The sequence below is a fragment of the Rhinatrema bivittatum genome, chromosome 2 (genome assembly GCF_901001135.1).
Source record: "Rhinatrema bivittatum chromosome 2, aRhiBiv1.1, whole genome shotgun sequence".
NCBI lineage: Eukaryota > Metazoa > Chordata > Amphibia > Gymnophiona > Rhinatrematidae > Rhinatrema > Rhinatrema bivittatum.
This window is the reverse complement of record NC_042616.1, coordinates 81,128,575-81,155,545: the sequence shown is the minus strand read 5'-3', so window position 1 is coordinate 81,155,545 and position 26,971 is coordinate 81,128,575. Positions and strand designations below refer to the sequence as shown.

General features: G+C 47.7%; 1 protein-coding gene across 1 annotated transcript in view; it reads right to left on the bottom strand.

The window, feature by feature from the left end:
* The window catches only part of DLEC1 (DLEC1 cilia and flagella associated protein), a 778,557-nt gene that overhangs the window by 433,160 nt on the left and 318,426 nt on the right, over positions 1–26,971 (bottom strand). Inside the window, exons 14-15 of the mRNA XM_029587026.1 lie at positions 23,044–23,136; positions 585–675 (exon numbers count right to left, since the gene is read on the bottom strand). Coding sequence (XP_029442886.1) covers positions 585–675; positions 23,044–23,136 — 184 coding nt within the window. The remainder of the gene's footprint in view (positions 1–584; positions 676–23,043; positions 23,137–26,971) is intronic.

Genomic DNA, 26,971 nt, shown 5'->3' with positions numbered 1-26,971 from the left:
ATGTTAAACAGCAGAAACCCTAGTACCAATCCCTGTGATACTCTACTAATAACCTTTCTACATTTGAAAAACTGATCATTTAGTTCTACTGTCTGTTTCCTGTCATTTAATCCGTTGCTAATCCACAATAGGACACTGCCTTATATTCTATGACATTTATCCTCAGGAAATATAAATGTGAGCTAGTTGATATAGTATATTTGGATTTTCAGTCTCTCATGGGAGACTGTCTGAAAATCCAAATATACTATATCAACCAGCTCACCTTTATCTACATGTTTATTTACACCTTCAAAACAATCAAACAGATTTATAAAGGAAGATTTCCCTTTACTAAAAGCAAGCAGAGCAAAGGATCAAAAATAAGGCCCAAAATATAGACACAATGAGGTTTTATAGTAAAAGTTATTTGTACCTATCAAGAATGTTAAGCATTATAAAATGGCACTATAGACTACAGCTATGTGGGCTAGCTATCTTAAAGAAATCATAAGAATCTTAGAAAAGGATTGAAAACATAGTTTTATTAATCTTCAGCTCATCATTAATTTGTCACTTTACAGAGAAATATATAACAGACAAACCTTTAATTGTGAAATCCTTGATCTGGCAATTGTCACAAACAATGGTAAATATCTTTTGGAAATATGCAACGGAATGTGGAAAAAAAAAAACCTAAAACAGAAGTTTAAAAAAAATGGCATTTTAGTATTTTGATATTACTTAGAGGTTGAACAGTTAATTTCACATTGGGGCTCGATATTAATAGGAATCATGTAAATCATATATATCATTTAAAAAAACCCACAACTATGGCAGGTTCAAGTCACCGCCTCCCCCCAGCCTATTTATTGCCCATCTTCATACCCTTACCCCAGTCTCCTTTTTTGAACTTGACTTGAGAAAAATCTATATCACATAGCCATTTGAGAAAGAAGATGTTTATTGGATGTATATGGCCATGGCATAGGTCAAGTGCATACAAAAAAAATGCCATCTAACATCTCAAATACCCCTAACTATGGCTTCATATGCTGACTTTCAATTTGGAAACACTCAATAAATATCATGCTGGCCGCAGGTAGGCCGTAGAAGCCAACCTCCTTTACATATTTCGCTGTCCGGGACATAGGGCCTTTTAAGCCTCACCTCTCAAGATATCCTGCAATTCAATCCTTGATTACAAGGCAAAAATGTTCTCTGCAGTGCAACATTGATCTGGTCCATAAAAAAGCAGGAATCACTTATGAATATGCAACATAATTCTTGGGTGGTGAGCAGGTCAGTCCTGGCAGTCAAACCTGAAGAGTTTGACAGGTACATCGTCTCAGCTCTCACCAACCCATGCAACATACAGACAGGAAGACAAATTACTTGATATTCCCTGTTGAACCAGCTTTAAACACAATAATTGTTATCTGCCCTTGGACATGGTCAACCCTGCCACAACCCCCAGGAGTGAAACCTCACTTGCCGAGGGCTCCACACCAACCTAGCTGTGGTCACATCACAAACTCAGTAATTCTGCACATAACTGTAAACATATCAGGGCCTATGTTCAGAACCTGGTAAAACAGTATATTGCTATAAAGCATACTTCTCATTGCTGCATACATATCAAGTCCCATAATCTGAAGCCCATTAATGCATACTCTTTATTGTAAACAAACATATCCAGGCTCCAATCCACTAACTGCCACCACACCTCTTCAATGTGTTTCACGCAAATTTCTCCCTTATGTGGAAGGAGAGGTGAGCAATGGCTCTCTTTGCTGGGCACTGCCAGAGGTTATCAGATAGGATATGCAGCCTGCAAAGGATCTGGAGGGGACCAGCTATCAATGGGGCCAATGCAAAAATGTGCACTCAGCCAAGCGCGCTGTTTAACCCACGGCTGGACGCACATTTTGGATTCACAGCTACGGCCGCTTAAGCTATAAGGAGATTAGTGCGTCCATAAAGCACATCCAATGCACTGTGAAACTAATAGCGCTCATCACATGCAAATACATGTTGATGAGGCTATTAGCTATGCTCCCTAGATATTAAAAAAAAATGTGCCAGACCCACACATTTTTATGCTCAGAAATGAAAGCCTTCCCAGAGCAGGTGTTAATTTCTGAACAGCCCAAAAGGTTGACCAGAAAAGTAGAAAATGCTGCTTTTCTGTACATCCTCTGTCTTAATATTGTGCCAATCCTAAGTCGGAGGGATGAAAAGTTTAAAAGATTAAAAAAAAAAAAAAAGAGTGCTGGTAGACAGGTTAGGGAAACGGACACTCAGTCAACAAGCATCCATTTTCCGAACCCATGGTTGTGCGCCGGTTACGAAACGAATGCCGGTAAATTGAGCATTCGTTTTCTTATCCCCCTAATAGCTGACCTCTCTTGAGCGCATGTGCGGCAAAGATGAGAGATTTTCAGGGCCGTATGGCAAAGCAGAGAAGGAGCCATAGTGCTGTGTGGTGAACAAGAGCCCTAGGACTGTGCAGCGAAAAGGAGGGGTCCTAGGGCCACACAGCAATTCCCAACCTGCTGCACGGTTAAGAGTTGCAGAGCTGTAAGGTCTGTATGAGTTGCAGGACTAGTGCTAGATGGCCAGAAGGAAAAAACAAGCCACCAAGCAGCTTCCAACCTGCCCCGCGGAAGAAGTGGAGGGCCAGGGCTTCTGGGAGAGGCCTTGGCTCTACAGTGTATGTATGAGCAGGAGGAAATGTGTGTGTGTGTGTGTGTGTGTGTGTGGGGGGGGGGGGGGGTGTTTGAGCATGTATGGGTATGTGTAGGTGTCTGAGTATAAGTGGAGTGTATGTGGGTTTCTGAGCATATGTGTTTGGGTGTCTGAGCATGTGTGTGTGGGAGGGAGGGTGCCTGAGCAAATGTGTGGGTGGGTGGGTGTCTGAGCATATGTGTGTGTGTGGGTGGGTGAGTGGGTGTCTGAGCATATGTGTGTGTGAAAGAGAGAGCACACTGAGTCAGATGAAAGCTCAAGGGATGATGGCATAAGAGGTCTAAATAATAGTAAGTTCTTTCTGAGCAGTAAATTCTTCAGTTTATATCAGAAAAGGCTGAGATACTGAAGCATAGAGTGTTCTCTTCGTATGTGTGCATTTGTGAGTGTGTGTATGTCTGAGCATGTATATGTGAGAAAGAAAGGGATCTTGTATGTGTGTATGTAAGAGGTAACGTGTGTGAGTGTGTGAACATTTATATGTAGGAGAGAGCATCTGTGAGCATGAATGTGTGTAAAAAAGAGGAAGCATATGCATGTGAGCATGTGTATGAAGGAACGAGCATTTGTAGATATGTCTATGAGAGAGAGAAAGAGGAGGGTCAAAATCACATCTAACACACATTATAGTAGCCCTAATACCATATGGTACCAAGTAGGTTTTTTTGTAGGATTTTCTGGTTGGCACCAAAGAAGCGCATGCAGATAACTTATGACATTTTTTTTTACCTCACAAGACTGTACTCTGAATATTCTTTTTCATGTAAAATCAATTTTATTTTATTTTATTTATTTATTTATTATTTTACATTACCAACTGACCTCAGACTAGAGCCATGCTTATTAACATTCAGAAAAAGGCTTAAGACTTGGCTATTTAAACAAGCCTTTCCAGAGTCTAATATCCATTAACATAAGCATAATGTAAATACTGCTCATTGTACATATTTTACTTCTATATAATTTCTTTAATTACTGTCTCCTTGCTCCACCAGTTCTAGCAACCCTGTTATATTGTAACTTTATTGTTTCCTATGCACTGGTTATTTGTACAAAGTTACTGCACCCCCTGTTTTCTGTAAACCGGCATGATATGATTGTATCATGAATGCCGGTATAAAAAAGCTCTAAATAAATAAATAAATAAATAAATAAAATCAATTTTAAATGCAAAATCTTTTATTGTGTACGTGGCGAGAGCAGGAGGTGGGGGTGCAGGGGTATAAGATTTGCCTAGGGCACCTAATACTCTTGCACCAGCAATGGGTTCCAGGGGAGGGTGTGAAGACCCAGAGGGTAAAGGGGTGACAGTTTTTAAAATTTAGGTTGCTGGAAGGAGCTGGGCTTTTTTTGGCAGGCCCGAGACAGAGAATGAATGAAGTGTCATGGGTGGGGGGCAGCGCAATAATTGTTTGCACAGGGTAGCAAAAAAGCTAGCACTGGCCCTGACAACTTATCTCCACAAAGAAAATGGACCTCATTTAGATGGGCCACTACTGAAACCCAAGGAATTTTGCCCCCATAACAGGAAATAGCCACAATCTGAACATTCAGAGAATTCAAGGCTGAGACTTTCTCCAATTCCACCTAAAGGCTAAAATGCAGGAAGTATCGGAACTCCATGGAGAAGCCAATTGATCCTTACAGAATGCTTCAAAATTATCTAAACTCGAACATAAGGCACCAGAGTGTCTATGACCTCACTGTCAAACTCCCTGCAATGACTGAATAAGTGAGGAACCTCAGGTATTTTTGCAAATAGCCATCAGATCCATATGAGGCAAACCCCAACTATGAACTACTTCCTGAAAGGTGTTGTGGTTCAGTTCCCATTTGCCTAGATCCAGAAGATTTCTATACAGAAAGTCTGCTTGAACATTCTCCCTACTGTTAAGGTCTGCAAGGTGAAGCAATAATCTTTGATCATATCTACAGCTTCGTTTACTTTATTTATTTATTTATTTTATTTAGATTTATATTCCGCTTTTCATACTTTTTTTTTTTCAGCGCTTCAAAGTGGATTACATTCAGGTACTTTAGGTATTGGTATTTTGTCACCAATCAGATTTTCATCCAGGATAGTTACTAGCTACGTTAGATATTGTTGAGATTACTTACCTGATAATCTCCTTTTCCTTAGTGTAGACAGATGGACTCAGAACAAATGGGTATAGCGTGCTCGTGCTAGCAGTTGGAGACGGATCTGACGTCAGCACGGGTACATATACCCCCACAGGAAGCGAAGCAACTCAGTAATCTTCCTTGCAAAAGCTGTTATGGATGTGTGTGTACTGACGCTCAATGAAATAGTGAAACAGGATTCCCCTGACCGATTGATAGTAGCTGGAGACCGCCAGCATTCACAACCGGAAGGCGTCAACACCTGGCAAAGGGGACGCTCTTATGTAGGAAAATGACATGGCCTACCTTGAATCGGTGAAACCCATGTATACTGGCAGCCGGGCGGGATGCTGAATCTATCTGTCTACACTAAGGAAAAGGAGATTATCAGGTAAGTAATCTCAACATTTCCTAGCGTGTAGCCAGATGGACTCAGAACAAATGGGATGTACAAAAGCTTTACTCCCAGACTGGGCGGGAGGCTGCCTGAGGACCGCGTAGGACTGCCCTCGCAAATGCTGTGTCCTCCCTGGCCTGGACATCCAGACGGTAAAACCTGGAGAAGGTATGGAGGGAGGACCATGTCGCCGCTTTACATATTTCTGCAGGCGACAGCATCCTAGATTCTGCCCAAGATGCTGCTTGGGCTCTGGTAGAATGAGCCTTGACTTGTAGAGGCGGTGACTTCCCGGCCTCTACGTAAGCCGCTCTGATAACTTCTTTAATCCAGCGGGCGATGGTGGGCCGAGAGGCCGCTTCTCCTTGTTTCTTCCCGCTGTGCAGGACGAACAGATGGTCCGTCTTTCGTACTTCTTCTGTCATTTCCAGATATCTGGGCAGTAATCTGCCGATGTCGAGATTGCGTAGTATACGCCCTTCTTCTGATTTCTTCAAACCCGCTGTGGTAGGCAAGGATATGGTTTGGTTGAGGTGAAATTGTGAGACTACTTTAGGGAGAAAGGAGGGAACCGTGCGAAGATGGATAGCCTCAGGAGTGATTCTGAGAAAGGGATCACGGCAGGACAGCGCTTGTAACTCTGAGATGCGGCGTGCTGAACACACTGCCAGCAGGAACACCATCTTCAAAGTTAGCGAACGGAGAGACAGGCCCCAAAGGGGTCTGAAGGTGGATCCCGCGAGGAAATCCAAAACAAGGTTGAGATTCCACAGGGGCACTGGCCACTTCAGTGGCGGACGAATGTGCTTGACTCCTTTCAGGAAGCGAGAAACTTCTGGATGCGTGGCAATGGTCTTGCCATCCCTCCTGGGACCGTAGCAAGACAGCGCAGCCACATGAACCTTGATGGAGCTTAGGGAGAGACCCTTCTGAAGCCCATCCTGCAGGAAATCCAGAACAATAGGGATAGTAGTCGCATGTGGATTGGTGCCATGAGTATCGCACCAGGCTTCAAATACTCTCCAGATCCCTATGTAGGTGAGGGATGTGGAAAACTTGCGAGCTCGGAGGAGTGTATCTATCACGGGCTCCGAGTAACCTCTTTTCTTCAGTCTAGCCCTCTCAATGGCCAGACCGTAAGAGAGAATTGAGCTGGAACCTCGTGGAGAATGGGACCTTGACGAAGTAGGTCCCTGAGAGGAGGCAGGGGAAGGGGCTCCCCTGCCAGTAGTCTTCTCATTTCCGCATACCAGGGTCTTCTTGGCCAGTCTGGTGCCACTAGAAGAACTAGGCCCCGGTGCTTCTGAATCTTGTGGATAAGGGTGCCCAGCAGAGGCCACGGAGGAAAAGCGTATAGCAGGGTCCCTGGAGGCCATGGCTGAACCAGGGCGTCGATCCCGTGAGAGAACGGATCTCGCTTGCGGCTGAAGTATCTGGGTACTTGAGCATTGGACCTGTCCGCTAGTAAGTCCATGTCTGGAATCCCCCAGTGATCCACAATCATCTGGAAGGCTGTGGGCGACAGCTGCCATTCCCCCGGATTTAGGCTTTCTCTGCTGAGGAAGTCTGCTGTGGTGTTGTCCTTCCCAGCAATGTGGACGGCGGAGATGTCCTGAAGATTCGCCTCTGCCCAAGCCATCAGCGGGGCTATCTCTAGGGACACCTGTCGGCTTCTGGTTCCGCCCTGACGGTTGATGTATGCCACCATGGTGGCGTTGTCGGACATCACTCTGACTGCCCGGTTCCGCAGTCTGTCAGCAAATTGCAGGCAGGCTAACCGGACTGCTCGTGCCTCTAGACGGTTGATGTTCCAACCTGACTCTTCTCTGTTCCACCGCCCTTGTGCGGTGAGTTCTTCGCAGTGTGCTCCCCATCCGCTCAGGCTGGCATCTGTGGTGAGCAGAATCCACGTGGGGGAGGACATCTTCAACCCCCTGCTCGTGTGGTTGGACTGCAACCACCACCGTAACTGGGTCCACACTCTGGCTGGCAGAGGTAGGTGCGTGAAATAATTCCGGAAGCGGGGGCTCCAGCGAGAGAGCAGGGAGCGTTGTAGAGGTCTCATATGGGCCCTTGCCCAGGGTACCACTTCCAGGGTGGATGCCATGAGGCCGAGAACCTGCAAATAATCCCAAGCTATGGGCCGGCTGGCTCCCATCAAGGACCGGAGATGCGTCTGAAGTTTTAACCTCCTCTTGGTAGTGAGACTGCCTGGGTGTCGAACTGGACTCCCAGGTATTCCAGTGATTGGGAAGGCTGTAGGCAACTCTTGTTGGGGTTGACTACCCATCCCAGGCTTTCCAGAAGGCGATCACTCTGTTGGTTGCCCGATGGCTCTCCTCTCGTGATTTCGCCCTGATCAGCCAATCGTCTAGGTAGGGATGGACAAGGATTCCTTCCCGTCTGAGCGCCGCTGCTACCACTACGATCACCTTGGTGAAGGTCCGCGGTGCCATGGCTAACCCGAAGGGCAAAGCCCGGAATTGGAAGTGGCGTCCCAGAACCTTGAAGCGTAGGTAGCGCTGATGATCCTGATGGATCGGGATATGCAGGTAGGCTTCTGACAAGTCTAAGGCCGTGAGAAATTCTCCTGGCTGTACTGCGGTCTTGACTGAGCGCAGAGTTTCCATGCGAAACCTCGCGACCCTTAAGTATCGATTGACTGACTTGAGGTCCAGTACGGGCCGGAAAGTGCCCTCTTTCTTGGGTACCATGAAATAAATGGAATAGTGCCCAGAATCCATTTCCCGTGCAGGTACTGGGATTATGGCTTTCAAGGACAGGAGCCTCGCCAGGGTAGCTTCCAATGCCGCCTTCTTGTGTATTGGACACGAAGACTCCACAAACCTGTCCGGAGGGAGATGATGGAAGTCCAGATAATACCCCTCTCGGATGATGGCGAGGACCCACTGATCTGACGTAATCTCGACCCATCTGGGGTAGAAGAGGGTTAACCTGCCCCCTATGGCTCCGTCCCCCGGATGGATCAGCTGATTCTCATTGGGAGGCGCAGCCGGGCCATGAACCCGAGCCGGCTCCCCTCTTATGCTGCTTGGTCCGAAAGGACTGGTTCTTGGCCTGAGGACGAGGTGCCTGGTAGCGACTCCTATAGGGAGTGAAGCGTTGGGAGCTTCTACCTCTGGAGGGCCTCGGAAAGGCGCGCTGGTTCCTCTTGAACCTATCTTCCGGCAGTCGAGGTACTGGAGAGGCGCCCCATGTGCTGGCCAGTTTATCAAGGTCGCTGCCGAACAGGAAAGAACCCCTAAATGGCATTCTGGTGAGGCGTGTCTTCGAAGGAGCATCGGCTGACCAGTTCCGTATCCAGAGCTGCCTCCTGGCAGCTACAGAGGATGAGACCCCCTTGGCTGTCGTACGGACTAGGTTGGATGCGGCATCCGTGAGGAACGAGAGAGCTGACTCCATGTCCGCTGCCAGAGCATTGTTCCTGACCTGTGACAAACAGGAACGCGTCACCACTGTGCAGCAGGTTGCGATCCGCAAAGATAGAGCTGCCACCTCAAGGGTCTGTTTCAGGATGGCGTCCAGTCGCCGGTCATGAGGCTCCTTGAGGGCCGCCCCCCCCTTCAACTGGAATGGTAGTGCGCTTGACCACAGCGCTAACCAAGGCGTCCACCTGAGGGCACGCCAGCATCTCCTTTATTGCTGGGTCCAGGGGGTACATGCCCGTCAGGGCCCGACCCCCTTTGAATGAGGCCGCTGGTGCAGCCCATTCCAAATCTATCAGTTGCTGTGCTGCTTTGTAAGAAGGGAAAATGGCGGGCTGTAGGACGAAGACCTTCCAGCAGAGGGTTCTGCGTAGATGGCATCGTAGTGCTGGGGCCTGTAATAGCCAACTCCGCTAGGCTCTGAGATACCAGGTCGGAGAGATCTTCCTTGGGAAAGAACCGCATCATGGTTCGATAAGGGCTCAATCCCCGAGGGAAGTTCCCCTTCCTCGGGGGGTTCAGACTCGTCCTCTGAGACATCAGGGTCCGCCTGAACCGGACTGCCCGGAGGCGGGTGCCCAAGATAAGGGCGCGAAGGTCCAGGGGCAGGACCAGCTGGAGCCGCAGCAGGGCCTGGATGGGAAGCTGATTGCATCTGTACAAAGGCATGGATCCCCTTAAAGAGATCCACCCAGGAAATGGAAGTGGTCTCTAGTCGTCGGGGTACCAGGTCCCCCGGAATCCCAGGTTGTTCGAGACTGCCCGCTAGATCCGGGGTGGCCCCTGGGGAACTGTCAGCAAACCTCGGTTGAGACTGGTCCTGGCCCGAGGCTCCCACTGCCTCCTCACATTGGGCACAAAGGGAGTCTGGCTCCTCGCTGTGCATGGCTCTAAGCTGGCATGCTGAGCAGAGGCCAAGAGCTTTCACGCCGGAATCTGGAGGCGGTTACTACCTTACTAACTTATGAAACTTGCTGAGCAGTCTGGATGGACCATTTGCTCTTTTTTTCTGCCTTCATTACTATGTTACTATAAAGTGGTACACCATAGAAGAACCATCATCCCCTTCCAGAGAAAATTCCCTTTCCTCCAATTCATCCTCAGTAGTTGTATTCAGCAGCTTCTTAAACCTATCAAGGGAATCCTCAAAACCTAAACAAATATTCTTCCTCTTCCTTTTCCTACTCAAACTCCCTGAATCAAATGGGGCTGGAAGACCTGAAGCAGATCCAGGGACCAAATACCATCCTGTAGGGGTGCTTTGAAAGGTTCTTCTCTTATAAGGCCAGACTAGTTAAGTAGAAAATCATTTCTTCACTATGAAATTACATTGATCGGACTTAAAAAATCTATTCAAAATTGCTGACATGCCAGAATATGCTGAAATACAAGAATGTATGCTAAAAAGTAAAAAAAAAAAAATTGTCAAAGTTCAACATAAAGTTTTGATCCTGCCTTCTTGGATCAATTTATAAGAAATCATATGACTTACAAGAATCCCAGTCCCATTAACATATAAGAGATAAAATAATAATGCCAACTCATTAAGAAAATGTTATTACAAAGAAACAAATTAGCTTATTGTTGTGTAAACTGGAAGTATGACCTATTTAATCTATATTGATTATCTGTCTCTTCATTTCCAATTCCAAGTTACTCACCCTTGTTATAATGTAACTTTTTACCTTCTGCTCCCAATCTGTCTCCTCTTTTGAGGTTTGACTAGTTATTGTTAATGTACTATTGTTCTATGTAAACCGAGTTGATTTGATCTGTATCAAAAAAATCGGTATATAAAATCCCTAAATAAATAAATAAATAAATAAATAAATAAATGGTGTCAAAATTCTCTCTGAGACTTCTTCAGATAAATAAACACCTAAATACCAGCAGCTTAAAAAAATATCTTTATTTAGATAAAGTACGGGATAACCCTCACTCTTCTGAGATATCCCATACTTTATCTAAATAAAGATCTTTCTTCAAGCTGCTAATATTTATGTGTTTATTTATAGCCCACAACAATCCCACAGCAAAAGTTTGCTGTATACATTTAAAGAATTTATCTGCCCAGATAAGAGGAAGATGAATCCGATGGAGGAGGATAGGAGAACAAACTCTTAAAGCTGTAGCTGCAAGGGAATTTCCCAATGACCCCCTAGCCATATATCCTATGGGAGAAAGAGGAGGAAGATCTATGTGTTCTACACTCCCCTGCAGTTCCAACATAATTGTGGGCCCCGAATTAGAGAGGCTGGCTCCAATGGAATTTAATTTTTTAGAGGTTCCTGGTAGCTTGGGTTCCCCAGAGTGCTGCTTTCCACATTCCAGATAAGAAAATTATTATTTACCTGCTAATTTTCGTTCCTGTAGTACCATGGATCAGTCCAGACAGTGGGTTATGTCCCCAATCCAGCAGATGGAGTCAGCACAAGCTTTGAGGGGGCGTCACCCTATATAGCACTACCCCCTCTGCAGGAGTTCAGTATCGAGTATATCAAAGCCCGAGTAGAAAAACCGAACCCCTTAATGGATCAAGTAGAAAAGGAACCGGCAACGAAGCCGTGCAACTATACCAACTAGAACTGCAAAGATCCTACCAACGGGTAGGAAGCTTTAGAAACACAGTAAGACAACCTACACAGTAAGACAACCTGTGGGGAACTGCGAGAAGCAGTAAAAGCTGAAAACGTTAGAAAGGACAGCCACAGAAAAAAGGAGCCGAGCAGGCAGAGAACCCAGACGCGGTGGGCGTCTGGACTGATCCATGGTACTACAGGAACGAAAATTAGCAGGTAAATAATAATTTTCTTTTCCCTGTACGTACCTGGATCAGTCCAGACAGTGGGATGTTCCCAAGCTTCCCTAAATCGGGTGGGGTCCTGCGAGGCCTGCTCGGAGAACCTGCTCGCCAAAATGCCCAGAGACTGGAGAGGCGAGAGATAGGCGATAGTGCCTCGAGAACGTATGTAACGGTTTCCAGGTGGCTGCTCTACAGATTTCTTGAGAAGAAACCGAGCGAGCCGCCGCCCAGGAGGCCGCCTGAGAACGCGTAGAGTGCGCGACAATGCCGGGTGGGGGAGACCGCCCCACCCCAATGTAGGAAGCCGCAATGCCAGCCTTCAGCCATCCGGCAATCCTCGTCTTCTTGGGGCCAGACCAAAGGACGAAGAGATGGTCAGACGTCCAGAAATCATTCGTAGCTTCCAGATAGAGACGCAGAGTGCGCTTGACATCCAAGAGTCGTAGAGACTGCGGCTCGAAAGACGAGAAGGACGGCAGTTCCACCGTCTGATTCACATGAAACGCAGACACCACCTTCGGGAGAAATGATGGAACGCTGCGGAGGAAACTCCAAAGTCGGAGAAACGCAGATAAGGTTCTCTACACGAGAGTGCCTACAGTTCCGATAAGCGACGAGCGGAACAGATAGCCCCCAGAAAACACTGCCTTAAGGGTGAGATCCTTAAGCGTTGCACTCCTCAGTGGCTCGAGGTTGAGACTCCAGGAGGGCCAAAGATCTCGCAACGGAGGCCGCAGATGTGGAACACCCTTGAGGAAACGAACAATGTCCGGGGGCTGCAGCAGAGAACCCCCATCGCGCAATAGCGAACCAAGGGCGGCCACCTGGACCCGTAGGGAATTATAGGCGAGCCCCTTGTCCACCCCCGCATGTAGGAATTGAAGGATGTGAGGAACAGAAGCCTTAGTTGGTCCCGTGTTCTGGCTGGAACACCACGCCTCGGACACCTTCCAGACTCGAACATAGGCTACCGACGTCGACGTCTTTCGCGAACTCAACAGGGTGGACACTACCGCCTCCTGGTAGCCTCGGCGCCGGAGGCGGCGCCTCTCAAAAGCCAAGCCGCCAGACAGAAGAAGTCTGCCTGCTCGAAAAATACCGGACCCTGATGCAAGAGGCGGGAGAGACGCCCTAGTCGTATGGGTCCATCGAGGACCAGCTGTAGCAGGTCCGCAAACCAGGGACGCCTGGGCCATTCTGGTGCGACGAAAACCACAGTCCCCTGATGAGCCTCTCTTCTGCGGAGTGTTCTGCCCACCAGTGGCCATGATGGGAATGCATAGAGAAGGAGATGGGGCGGCCACGGGAGCACTAGGGCATCGACTCCCTCCGCACCTCGCTCTCTCCGGCGACTGAAGAAATTGGGAGCCTTGGCGTTTTGCGCGGATGCCATCAGATCCAGGTGGGGGGTCCCCCACCGATGGACAAGCAGTTGCATCGCCTCATCGGATAGTGACCATTCCCCGGGATCCAGTAGTTGACGACCGAGGAAATCCGCCTGGACGTTGCCTACCCCTGCGATGTGCGAGGCCGCCAGGCGGACCAGATGCCGCTCTGCCCACAGCATCAACATCGCTGCCTCGAGCGCGATCTGCGAGTGCCTCCTTGTCGGTTGATATAGGCCACGGTGGTTGCGTTGTCCGAGAATATCCTGGCCTCCCGGTGCCGAAGAAGTGACAGAAAGTGTCGCAGAGCTAGTCTGACCGCTCTGGTCTCCAGACGATTGATGGACCATTTCGACTCCACCTCGGACCACGTCCCCTGCGTGGAGCTGCGGTCGCACACTGCTCCCCAGCCGCCGAGACTGGCGTCGGTGGTAACTACCACCCAATTTGGGAGATCGAGGGACACGCCGCGAGCCCGATTCGCCGGATCCAACCACCAGCTCAGACTGTTCCTGGCCGCTTGCGGCAGAGGGGGAAGCACCTGGTAGTCCTGCGAGAGCGGTTTCCAACAGGAGAGAAGAGCTCTCTGTAGAGGTAGGAGGCGCGCAAACGCCCAAGGGACCATGTCGATGGTGGAGCCCATCACCCCCAGGAGCTGGGACGGGTGTCGAAGGTCGTCCCCAAAAAATCCAAGCGCTGCGAGGGCACGAGGGAGCTCTTGGAGAAATTCACCACCCATCCCAGGAACTGCAGGAACTGTACTACCCTGGCCACCGCTGCCTGTCCGTGGCGGAAAGACTTCGCTCGAACGAGCCAATCGTCCAGATAAGGATGGACTAGAATGCCCTCCTTCCGAAGGGCAGCCGCCCCCACTACCATGATCTTGGTAAAAGTGCGCGGAGCCGTCGCCAACCCGAACGGGAGGGCTATGAATTGGAAATGCTGGCCAGAATCTTGAACCTGAGAGGACGCTGATGTTCCCGGTGAACGGGAATGTGCAGGTAGGCCTCCGTCAGATCCAAGGAGGCTAGGAACTCCCCCCGATGCACCGCCGCGATCACAGACCGCAGTGTTTCCATGCGGAACCGGGGACTTGTTGACTTCCTTGAGATCCAGGATGGGCCGGTAGGAACCGTCCTTCTTTGGCACCACAAAGTAAATTGAATAATGGCCCAAGTCCACCTCTCCGAAGGGCACGGGCGCAATAGCGCCTATCTCCTGACGCCTGTCCAGCGTTAACTGCACCGCCCGATCCGCAGGGGGAGAAGATGAACCGTCCCTGTGGAGCGCGGACAAACTCCAAAGCGTAGCCGCGTCCTATGGTGTCCAGGACCCACTGGTATGAGGCGATGTGCGCCCACTCCTTGTCGAACAACGCCAGCCGACCCCCAAGTCTGGGAACGGCGGAGTGGGCGAGCCTGACAACATTGTGAGGACTTGGGAGAGGGATGTCCCGTCCCGGGGCTGGAGCGGGCGGGCCGGCGCCCGCGAAAGGAGCGCGACCAGGGCTGAGACCTGGGGGCGGAGGGCCTGGAGCCCGCCGGACTGTAGTTCCTGTAGCGTCGTTGAGCCCTGGCTCTGGTCCGGGACGAAGAAAACGCCCTAGAAGACCGGTATCTGTCCTCTGGCAGACGATGAACCGCATTTCCCCCCCAGGGACTTGATGATCTGATCCAAATCCTCCCCAAAGAGGAACTTACCCCTGACAGGCAGGGAGCCCAGACTTGACTTGGAGGACGTATCCGCCGCCCAGTTGCGAAGCCACAGCAAACATCTGGCCACTACCACCGAAACCATGGAACGTGCCAGCACCCGAAACAGGTCGTACGAGGCATCCGCCCCGTACGACACCGCTGCTTCCAGCCTATCCGCTGGGGCGGCCTCCCCGGGAGGAAGGGCCTGGGAAGGGAGGAGTTGCTGCACCCAGAGGAGGCTTGCCCGCTGGGCAAGGGAACTGCACATCACTGCTTGCATACCCAGCGTGGAGACCTCAAAGACCCTTTTGAGGAAAACTTCCAACTTGCGATTTCGCGTATCCCGCAGGGCCGCGCGATCGTCGTCCTCTTCGCCGCCGACACCGCGGAGTCCACCTTTAGTACCTTAATGAGATCCAGGAAACTTCCGGCAGTGGATACAACTTTTCCATGGGCCGTCCGACCTTCAAGGAAGCCTCCAGAGCGTCCCATTCCCTAGTGAGAGGCTGGAGGAAAGATTCGTGGATGGGAAAGCCCGGGCCCTCGGCCGAAGAGCCGCCAGGACCGGATCCCCCTTCTTTGACGAGGTGACGACCGCAGGCGCTACAGGCGCGGGCGGGTCCGGCGGCGGACCCAGATCCAGCTCCTGGATAATCAGCGGGATAAGGTCGTCTAGCTCTTCCCTCCGGAAGAGGCGAAGCGTGCGCGGATCATTCCCCTCCGGCGTGGAGTCCGCCTGGTCCATGGCCGTAACATCAGGTTCAGAAGCCGCCGGGCCTGGCGCCGCTCCCCCCGGCCCCGGGGGGGGGGGGTCGGGCCCGGACGGGGGGGGGGGGGGGGGGGCCCCCACGCCCGCCAAGACGGGGGGGGCCTGCGAAGCAGTCGCCATCCGAGGAACCGTAGCCGGGGGAGGCCCCGCAGGTGCGTCCAGCCCCTGCAAATATGCCGTATGCATAAGCAGAATAAATTCCGGGGAAACCCCCGGCCTGCCCGAGGGGGCTCCGGACGAAGGAGAGGCCGTGGTACCCTGCCCCGGCGGACCCGGTTCCGGTACCAGGGTCGGTGGAGAAGCCGCAACCGCATCCCTATCCTCCAGCGCTCCCTGAGTCCCCTCAGGGCGCTGTGTGTGCAAGATGGCCGCCGTTCCCGCCAGGAATGGGGGAGGGGCCGGCCCACGCTGCCCGGGCAAACTGGAAAGGAAGGCAAAATCGGCGAGGGACTGCGAGGTGTCCTCCCCCCGGGAAGGCACCAAGCGTCCCCGCAGGCTGAGCAGCGCAACGGCCGCGGCATCGGGAGCGCGTGGCCGCAGAAACGGCAGCGAAGAACAGCCTCAATTAAAGCCTTAAGCCTCGGGGGGGCTGCGAGAGAGCGAAAAACGGCGCCGCGGGGGGGCCCGGTCGGCCTGCACTGCCCGCCGGATGAAGCTCCAAGTGCCGCGGGGGGGCCCTCCTGGCCGCACTACCCGCCGAAAACGTCCTCCCTGCCTGAAAAACGGCGCCGCGGGGGGGCCCGGTCGGCCTGCACTGCCCGCCGGATGAAGCTCCAAGTGCCGCGGGGGGGCCCTCCTGGCCGCACAACCCGCCGAAAACGTCTTCCCTGCCTGCCACAGCAGCCCCTGAGGAGCTGCAAAATGGCCGCCGGCAAGAAATTCAGCGCGGAGAGGCCGGCTCCACCGGCATCCGCGAGGCACCGGAGGTTGTAGAGCTGCAAAGGAAAAGAAACACAGCAAATCCAAAACTTACCCCATCCAAAACGCAGCACAGGCAAGAGAGAGGACACAGAGGGTAAGAGAAAAACAGCTCCCCAAAAGAGAAACTTTTTCATTTTTTATTTATTTATTTATTTTTTTTAAATACAACAACTTGATCCAAAACAAGACAAGTAGGCAGAGGCCAAAGCGAAAATCAGAAAGAAAAACACAGGGAAAAACCTATAGCAATGGGAGAATCCCAGGATACCCTACTCGCATCTGCTGGAGTCAGAAGATACTGAACTCCTGCAGAGGGGGTAGTGCTATATAGGGTGATGCCCCCTCAAAGCTTGTGCTGACTCCATCTGCTGGATTGGGGACATAACCCACTGTCTGGACTGATCCAGGTACGTACAGGGAACTCCTTGCCTGTCATTCAAACAGATGTGGCATAACTTAGCCACTTCCTCCCTTCTCCCCAACTGCAGCTTTCTAAGGCTGCAGCCTGAGCAGAGCACAGGCTTTCCCACATTCTGCAGTGGCTGCCATTCTCCTGCTGCTTTACCCCCAGAGCTCTCCCCTGTGCTTCACTGCAGCCAGGAAAGTATCAGATCAGAAAATTACCCTCGCAAAATCTTCTCCCAGGTCCCGAGAAGCCACTGCCAGGTTCAAGCTTCCTGCCGGTCTTGCTCTTTTTTTTTTTTTAAACAAACTTTATAAGGCAGTCAGTTCCAAGACAGAAGAAGATCAAGAGAAGATGACTGAGGGAGACAAGGAGGAAGAGGGAAAGGGAGGGCAGGAGGGAGGTAGATCACCTAGCCCAACCCAGACCAGATAAGAACTCTGGAAGCCCCCTAGACAAAGCTGTGCTCAACTAAGGATAGAGCTGCCTTTTCTTCTTTTTTTGTTTTTGTCTTATGTAAGAGCAATGCTTAGCTGAGGAAGTGAGAATGAGTTTTTAACCTCAAGAATTGTCAATGTCTTCCTTTTCTGAACAGCCTAACCAAGTCTTAGTCCAGTCCAGTCCCTAACTGAGGTCAGCATGGATGCTTATAAGCCTCCATGCCAGCTTTACAAGCCTGTTTATTCTCTGTCTCCATCTGCTGGTTGGTGTGCATAACCCATTCATCTGGATCGGTCTCTCAGGTCTTCCTGCAACTGGCCACATGATAGCACCTCTGTTTGGCCTCTCTGCCGTGCCTCTGCCATCCTCTCTACAGCACCTACATCTGGTCCCTCTGCAATGCCTTCATTTGACCTCTCTGTAGCATTTCTCTCTGGCTGCTCTGCAGTGCCACTCTCTGGCCAGTCTGTGTAGTTTCCAACAGGCTACTCTACAGTGCCTCTCTCTAGCTCCTATGTGGTGCCTACCTCAGACCAGTCTGTGCTGCTTCCCAGAAGGCCACTTGATAATGCCTCTTTCCAGGCCAGGCTATAAAGCTCTACCATGAACTCTCTGACATAACAGTCACAGTTAGTGCAGGTTCATTGTCCTGGCATTCATTCTTTTCACTTGCATTTAACTAGGCCTGTTTTTGCAGTTCTGGCTTGTCTTTGCCACTTGTTCCAGTAGTGTGTTCACTGGTTCGATGCCAGGATTTTACGTTGCACCTGTAATAATATGGTATGTTTGTAGACCCTGGATCGGGGTGAGAGCTGACTCCACTCTGTGGGGACTCACCACGATAGGCGTGGCCTCAGCTGAGGTGGACACAACAGCAAAGAGACTTTATTGTACAGGATTGTAGAAAATCCCACCAAGTGGGAAAGAGAGACACAGTCCAGAGGAATGGGTAGCTCAATGATGATATTAAGAACATAAGAACATGCCATACTAGGTCAGACCAAGGGTCCATCAAGCCCAGCATCCTGTTTCCAACAGTGGCCAATCCAGGCCATAAGAACCTAGCAAGTACCCAAAAACTAAGTCTATTCCATGTCACTGTTGCTAGTATTAGCAGTGGATATTTTCTAAGTCAACTTAATTAATAGCAGGTAATGGACTTCTCCTCCAAGAACTTATCCAATCCTTTTTTAAACACAGCCATACTAACTGCACTAACCACATTCTCTGGCAACAAATTCCAGAGTTTAATTGTGCGTTGAGTGAAAAAGAACTTTCTCCGATTAGTTTTAAATGTGCTACATGCTAACTTCATGGAGTGCCCCCTAGTCTTTCTATTATCTGAAAGATACCTGCAGTTTCCACTATTTTTCTTAGCACTGAAGTCAGGCTGACCGGTCTGTAGTTTCCCGGATCGCCCCTGGAGCCTTTTTTAAATATTGGGGTTACATTAGCTATCCTCCAGTCTTCAGGTACAATGGATGATTTTAATGATAGGTTACAAATGTTTATATTCCCGGTAGTGGTCCGCGGAGCGGGCTATGCTGGGGAATCCCTTCTACGATGGAACTTCTCTGTATAGATCCGGTAGTGGCCCGCAGCACGGGGTAAGCCGAGAATCACAGGAGAATGTTGAACGTAGACAGGAGGTCAATAGAGCTGAATAGCAGATGGTACTCACTCTGAAGTGTGCAAAGATGGTTGCTGAGGTGAACACTGTAGTGGCCCGAGGCACGGGGTACACCAGAGGTTCCGTCAGCTGAAGGTAGTGAAGTCACAAGGCTGAACCAGACAAAGCCCAGAGTAGATGAAGAGAGACTCCAGGCAGAAAGGTCCTCCAAGGAGTGGATAGCCAGAACATGACAAGGCCTCCGAGGAGCAAGTACCTAAATCGTTCAAGTCTCTGGGTCAGGAACGAATTCAGCGTAGCGAAGTAAGTATCTCCGAAGGAGTGGAATTCAGCAGGAAGGAAGTCCTTGCTAACTCGTAGGTAGCTTCAGACCGGCTGGTTCAAATACACGCATGCAGATGACATCATGCGGAGGGGATGCCCCTGAGGTTCCCGCCATGACGTGTATAAGATGGGGCCTGGCGCGCACGCGCATGCCTTAGGTAATCCCCGATTCAAGATGGCGGATGAGCTTGCCCATGCCGTCCCAGGAACGCTGAGGAGAGCGGCATGCAGAGGAAGAGGTCACAATTGTCCGAGAATTACTGAATCAGGTAAAAAGGAGGTGAACAGCAAAGGTTGCAGCCGTCTGTGACCAATGGGATAAACAGCACCATCCACAGGCTCTGGTTTGTTTCCAGCACATTTGCTGTTCTATTCTTCCTCTGCCCCTTTGTCCTTCTGAAGGGTAAAGCACCAGTCCTGTGAGTCAAGCTGCTGCTGGGATTCCACTGCTTCCAGCTTTACTTCTGACAGATGGATAGCTAAGAGCATACTATTTACTTTCTTGTAAGGCACAGATGCAGGAACTTTACAAGGCTCTCTTGCAGTTGCCTCTGACTTTTCAGGAGAATTTGAAGTACTGCTTCTATTTCTTGCTCGTTATGCTTTCCATAGCAAAGGCTGACTTTCTTGAGCACTAGTGGAAAGCAACTGGCTTGCTTCTGAAAGGCCATGCCCTTTTCACACACATACAGCAACTCTGGAAGCTTCACTTTCTGCAAGGTCTATGCCCTATTCAAATACAGTCTCTCTGCACAGTGTTTCTCTCTCTCTCTTTTTTTTTTTTATCTGTGAAAAAGTGTTAAAAAAAAAAAAAAGTCCACTTTTCCATCCACTAGCCCATTTGGTTTCCCTGTCTCTAAGCAAGTGGAGCTTTTCACTTTACTTGCAACAAACATTTAAAGTTACTAATGTTCCCTTCAGGCCCCAAGATACATCTGCCTGATTTAAGAAAAAAAAAGTTTGAACTGGGTTTTCTGTGCTCCTCCCTGAACCACAGTTTTAAACTTTTCAGTGCTCTGTGCACAGCTAGCAGCACTGCTTTGCCTCCAAACTGCTTCTTGGGCAGGCCACACAATAAACTTCCTTCTCTTCTCTATTTCTTTCTTTCCTCCCCTGGATACTTGGGTTTCCTCTCTGTGCAAAGCATAGATCAGAAATGTCCAAACTGACATAATATGTGGGATAGCCAAGCAACTTTTTTAGGCTGGAGGCACAGACACTCAGAATCCAGCCTTCCTTTTTTACAGATAATAGCTTTATTAAACACTTTCAGCATAGAAATAGGCAGACTGCTTACCTCCAGCAGTGTACTTGCAATATTACTTTAATATAGAGATGCATTCAGGAGGTCCACATTTCAATCTCTCTCATGGCAGAACTATACTCAACCATCTATTACTTCTGTCCTACCTCCTTATAATGGGACAATCCTCTTAGTAGGTTCTCTGCAGTTGTACAAATATTGAACCATTTGGAACTGATGTATATTCTGTATTGTAGCATGGCTGTCTGGAGCCTCTTTTTACCTGCAGTATCCAACAAGTTTGCATCTTTTCCACAAGGTGCACTGGAATGTTTCTGACTTCTTTGCTTTCTTAAATGCTGCTTCCACAACTAGTGAGTCATGAGGGAGTTGCTGAACTTTATATTTCAAGTCTATCTTCCTTACTACAGGGAATGGTAAGGAATGTTTGCAAATCTTTGAATGTAAGTCTTCAATGACTTTATATATGGAAATAGAAACATAGAAACATAGAAATGACGGCAGAAGAAGACCAAACGGCCCATCCAGTCTGCCCAGCAAGCTATGCACTTTTTTTTTTTTCATCTTACTTGTTACGCTTGGCTCTTAGTACCTTTTAGTTCTATTTCCCTTCCACCCCACCATTAATGTAGAGAGCAGTGTTGGAAGTGCATCTAATTGAATATGTAGCTTAGTCAGGGGTAGTAGCCGCCCTCAATAAGCAAGCTACACCCATGCTTTTGTTTACTCTACTATGTAATTCAGTCCTTGTTGGTTGTCTATATATAGATCCTCTTTTCTACATTGCCCCTGCTGTTGAAGCAGAGAGCTATGCGTTGAAAGTGAAGTATCAGACTTTCTCCCCTGCCGTTGAAGCAGGGAGCTATGCTGGCTATGCTTTGAAAGTGAAGTAACAGACTTTCTACCCTGCCGTTGAAGCAGAGAGCTATGCGTTGAAAGTGAAGTATGGCTATGGTTTGCTTAGGTGCTTATATAAACATTAGCATTCCTAAAAAATCCTATTTAGATAACTTTTTTTCTTCCACCAAATTGAATGAAAGCTAGGTATGACATGTCATATAAGCGAGTAGTACTTCTGGGTGGCTCTACAGAGGATCAGATGGCAGTTCTACAGATCCTTCAAGAGAATGAAAAGAAACCATTTTAAAGGAGGATAACAAAGATTGGGTGTTATTTTGAAGATTTTGATCCCTTGAAGATATTAAACTGTGAGCTTTTTCCTCCTGTGCCTTTTCAGGTTGTTAAGGAGGAATAGATGACAGACTATAATTCTCTATTTAATCTTTCCAAAATAGGTTCATTTACAAAAGACAGAGGAGGGATAGATGGAATCGCCTTTATAAAATTATGAATGAATTGCAACCACAATTTATATATAAAAGGATGGCATTCTGATATGGTAGTGGGAAGCACCACAAAAGAAGTATCCAACTATGGTACTAAAATAAGTGGCGTAGACACAGAAAAACATGTTTTACTCTGAAAAGAAATACTGGCACCAAAAGTTGATGGTGTTGTATTTTTCTGCACGAGAGTGGATGGCATGAATGATGCTGTGTACCCCCTTTGTTCTCTAGTACTGAGATGTCAGCACTAGAGGTAGATGGCACCAAAGATATTTCCTTTGGCACCACTTCTGACTATTTGGTGCTCATGGGGATTTAGTACAGTGCCTTTGACACTGAAGACTCCTATCTGACAGAGAACTCCTCCTATCTTTCTTATGCTCAGCATGGAAGTTTGGCAAGGCATGGCTATGTTGCTTAGGTGACTTTGACCTTTTTTCTTTTTAGGTACTGATCTTCCCAAACTCTTTCTCTCCGTAGCTGAAGGAGAAGACATTTGATACTTAATTTTAAGTGTATGCATATTTAAGTCCATATGACAATACTCAGGGGGACATTCTGGCACAAGTGGAACAATTAACCATATCATGCATGGTCCCCAAACAGCAAAGACAAAAGTTGTGAAGACTGAAGCTGGATATTTTATGATGAAAAAAAAAATATTTTTTTAAGAGACTCAGAAAAACTACCAAAAAAATCCACTGAAGATTTAACAAATAAAAGAATCAAGAAATTGAGAAAAATTATGAAAAAAATAATGGCACACAGCCCAGAGAGAGCAAACACTCTTCTGTTCTTGCTGAAAAAAAATGACTGAGAAGATAAACATGGCAGTGGATATGTAGGAATACCAGCGCATTCCCACATACTTGTATGGCTAGATTCATCCAGCTTTTCCATAGGGAACTCAAATGTTCACCACAATATGTAAAAACAAATAGATTTAAAAAGAGAGACAGTGCATAACCAAATAATTCCTTAAGATTTGAATATTATTACTGTACATTAAATAAGCTAACTGTAAATATGAGAATGAGCTTAGCAAAAACATAAGATTCAAAAGCATAGCAAGTTTAAATAATAATGAGAGGTAATAGTATTTTACCTACAGCTTCTGATGGCAGGTCTATTAATAATGTACCACTGGAAGTAAGATTTGCCCAGTTTATTATGTGACAGGAAATTGTTATATAGTGCTACTCCATATTTAAAAGTTGCAAATAACTTAAAAAATGTTAAAAAAGAGAGATTTAAACTAATTCTTGAGTCCCCTTTACCTTTATTCTAAAGGTAAAAAAGCCCACTAAGCATTCACAGCCAAATTTTCACATTCTATAAGTACAAAATATACTTAGAAACATCCTTTACTAACCTCTAGTAATATAGCTTGACCAGGATATAACTGAAATAGAGTAGGTCGGATTCCAAATGGAACTTCCTCAACAAATTTAGTATCTGTAATGCTCTTAAAGTAAGATGACAAAGAAAAGAAATATTCAGTTCTATTATTTAAGTCCTTGGTACCTATACTATCACTATCACTTGATCTCCTAAGAGCATGAGAACTGCCAAACTGGGAACTGATCAATGTTTCATCTAACCCAACGTGCTTTCTCTAACAGTGGTAAGCAGTGGGTGCTTAGAAGGAAGTGTATAAAAGTATGGCATGTTACCGAATAGGTCAATCCTGTCTTCTACATTGTTATTTTCTAGCAGTAAGGATAGAAATATAAAAACATAACTGCAGAATAGACTGTATGACCCATCTAGTCTGCCACCCATTATGCTACATAAGCATTTTCCATACATTTGTCTAATCCCATTTTAAGCCCAGATATCAACTTCCTACAGCAGCTTAAGGACAGATTTTGCAGCAAGAGTTAGAAAATTTGGTAGTACATTTTTAAAACTTCTGCAGCAACTTTGTGGCATATTTGCATAAAAATCTATGTATTGAATGTGCAAAAATATCTTCCTTCAAATACAAAATTTTTGTGATCTCTTTTGTATACATGTGAACATTTTTCTTTTTTTCATTCTTTTATCTGCCTCTACTCCTTCCCAGAGTCTCAAGAATTTCCTACATACTTTCTCTTTGCTTCCACCACCACTCTCCTCTCTTCTCCAGTACCTCATCCCTCCTGTCACTTTCTTTCATTTTCTGCTTCTCACTCCTGCTTCTCCTCCTCTCCCTTCAAGCCTCTCATCCCTCTGCTCCACTCTTCACCAGACTTCTTTCTTTCCACTCTCCTTGAGTTGGTTCTCTTTCATCATATCTATATTCCAATTAAAGCAAAATTGCTTACCTTGCAATAGGTGTTATCCCAGGACAGCAGGATGTAGTCCTCACATATGGGTGACATCACTGATGGAGCCCTAATCGGAAAAGCTTCTGTCAAAGTTTCTAGAAACTTTTGACTGGCACAGTGTGCCCACTGAGCATGCTCGGCATGCTATGATATTCTCAGCCACAGGGGTCTCCCTTCAGTCTTGTTTGTAGCAATGAGCGTTAGCCAAAAATAAAATAATAAAACGTATCGGACCCAACTCCATGGGGTGGCAGGTGGTTTCGTGAGGACTACATCCTGCTGTCCTGGGATAACACCTATTACAAGGTAAGCAATTTTGCTTTATCCCAGGACAAGCAGGATGCTAGTCCTCACATATGGGTGATTAGCAAGCTACAGGCTGAGTCATCCTTGTATTGGACCAACAGGTTACAACTTGTGCAACAGGCACAACAACTGGTGTACTGTTGGGAAAAATGAGCAGCCTGAAATCACGAAAGGTTGGATGTAGAAGGAGTTGGGATCATACTGGAAACAAGTTCTTTAAGACAGATTGTCCATAGGCTGAGTCTTGTCGTCCTTTCTTGTCGAGACAGTAGTGAGCCACAAAGGTGTGAAGGGAACTCCATGTTGCAGCCTTACATATGTCAGCTATTGGCACTGAATGATAGTGTGCTACTGAGGTTGACATTGCTCTTACTGAGTGCACCTTTACTCGCCCTTGGAGAGGAAGGCCTGCTTTTTCATAGCAAAACTGTATGCAATCTGCTAGTCAATTGGACAGAGTTTGCTTGCCTACTACTTTTCCAGGTTTGTTTGGATCAAAAGAAACAAAGAGCTGGTTGGATTTTCTATGGGCTGTAGTGCGATCTAAGTAGTACGCAAGTGCACGCTTACAGTCCAAAGTGTGCAAAGCCCTCTCTCCTTGATGAGAGTGTGGTTTTGGGAAGAAAGTAGGCAAGATGATGAATTGATTCAAATGGAATTCCATAACTACCTTAGGAAGAAATTTTGGGTGTGTACGAATTACCACTCAATCATGTAGGAATTTTGTGTAGGGTGAGTATGTGATAAGTGCTTGTAACTCGCTAACCCTTCTTACAGATGTGATGGCTATTAAGAAAATACTCTTCCAAGTGAGAAATTTAACATCACAGGAATCCATGAGTTCAAAAGGAGAATGCATTAGCCTCGTTAAGACCACATTAAGGTCCCATTGTGTGATCGGTGGTCGGTGTGGAGGTTTAAGTTGAATTAAACCTCTTATAAATCTACTAACGAGGGGTTGTACTGATATTGATGCATCCCCAATGGTATTGTGATAAGCTGAGATTGCACTTAAATGTACCCTTACAGATGATGTCTGGAGACCAGAGTCTGAGAGGTGCCATAGATAGTCTAATAAAGATGATGTAGTGCAGGAAAAAAGGGTCAACCACTGTTTTGTGTCCACCACGTGGTAAACCTTTTCCATTTAGCACGATAGTTCTTTCGTGTGGAGGGTTTACTTGAAGCTACAAGCACTTGAGAGACATTAGTTGAAAGATTGATTGGTTGTAAGATTAAGCTTTCAACATCCACGCTGTGAGAGATAGGGATTGAAGGTTGGGATGGCGCAACCTGCTCTGATCCTGAGTTATGAGAGTGGGTGCTGTGCCCAGGCGAATTGGGTCTCTGATCGAGAGATCGAGGAGTATTGGAAACCATATTTGTCTAGGCCAATATGGGGCTATGAGTATCATGGACCCTTTGTCCTGTTGTAGCTTCACTAGAGTTTTGGTTATTAGCAGTATCGGAGGATACGCATACAGAAGCCTGAATTCCAGTGGCGAGCAAAGGCTTCCCTGGGTAAGCGGTTTCTCTGCTTGGACAGGGAGCAATAATTGTCCACTTTGTAATTCACTTGTGATGCAAAGAGGTCTACTGTTGGTTGGCCCCAAATGTGGAAGATCTTGGTCGCCAGTTCTGGATCCAGAGACCACTCGTGAGGTTGGAATTGATGACTGAGGTGATCCGCCACTACATTGTGAATTCCTGCTAGATAAGTGGCCCGTAAAAGCATTGAGTGTGTCAGGGCCCAGTCCCAAATCTGTGCTGCTTCTTGATAAAGGAGATACAAGCCCATACCTCCCTGTTTGTTGATGTACCACATGGCTACTGTGTTGTCTGTTTGTATCAGAACAGTCTTGTGGGAGAGGCAGTCCTTGAACGCATGCAGCGCATAACATATAGCTCGAAGCTCTAGGAAGTTTATCTGAAATGTAGCTTTGAGTTTTGTCCAAGTACCTTGGGTCTGCAGATGACCAATGTGTGCTCCCCAGCCTAAGGTGGATGCATCTGTAGTTAACGTCACTTGCATAATTGGTTGTTGGAAAGGTAGACCTTTGAGAAAGTTGTTCATGGTTGTCCATCATAGGAGCGAGGTTTGCAGTTGCTGAGTTACTTGAATTGGATAAGAAAGTGGTTGAATGGCCTGTATCCATTGTCTTTTGAGTGTCCACTGAGTGAGCCTCATGGCTAATCTAGCCATAGGAGTGATGTGAACTGTGGAGGCCATGTGACCCAAGAGAGTGAGACATTGATAAGCTGTTATTTGTGTGCGTGCGCGGAGAGAGCCTGCTAACGAGGCTAGTGTCTGTGCATGGTCTTTTGGAAGGAAAGCTTTTGCTGTTATGGTGTTTAATTCTGCTCCGATGAATTGTAACTGGTGAGATGGTGTGAAGTGGAATTTCTGTTAGTTGATGAGGAATCCCAAGAAATGGAGTAGGGTTATTGTGAGCTTGAGAGAATTGAAAGCTCCTTGCCTTGTTTGGCTTCTGATGAGCCAATCGTCCAGGTAAGGAAACACGTGCACGCCCTCCTTGTGCAAGTAGGCAGCTGCAACTGCCAGGCACTTTGTGAACACTCGAGGTGCTGAGGCTAGACCGAATGGTAGCACCCTATACTGGAAATGTTGAGTTCCTACTAGGAATCGTCAATATTTGCATTGAGGAGGGAATATTGGAATGTGAG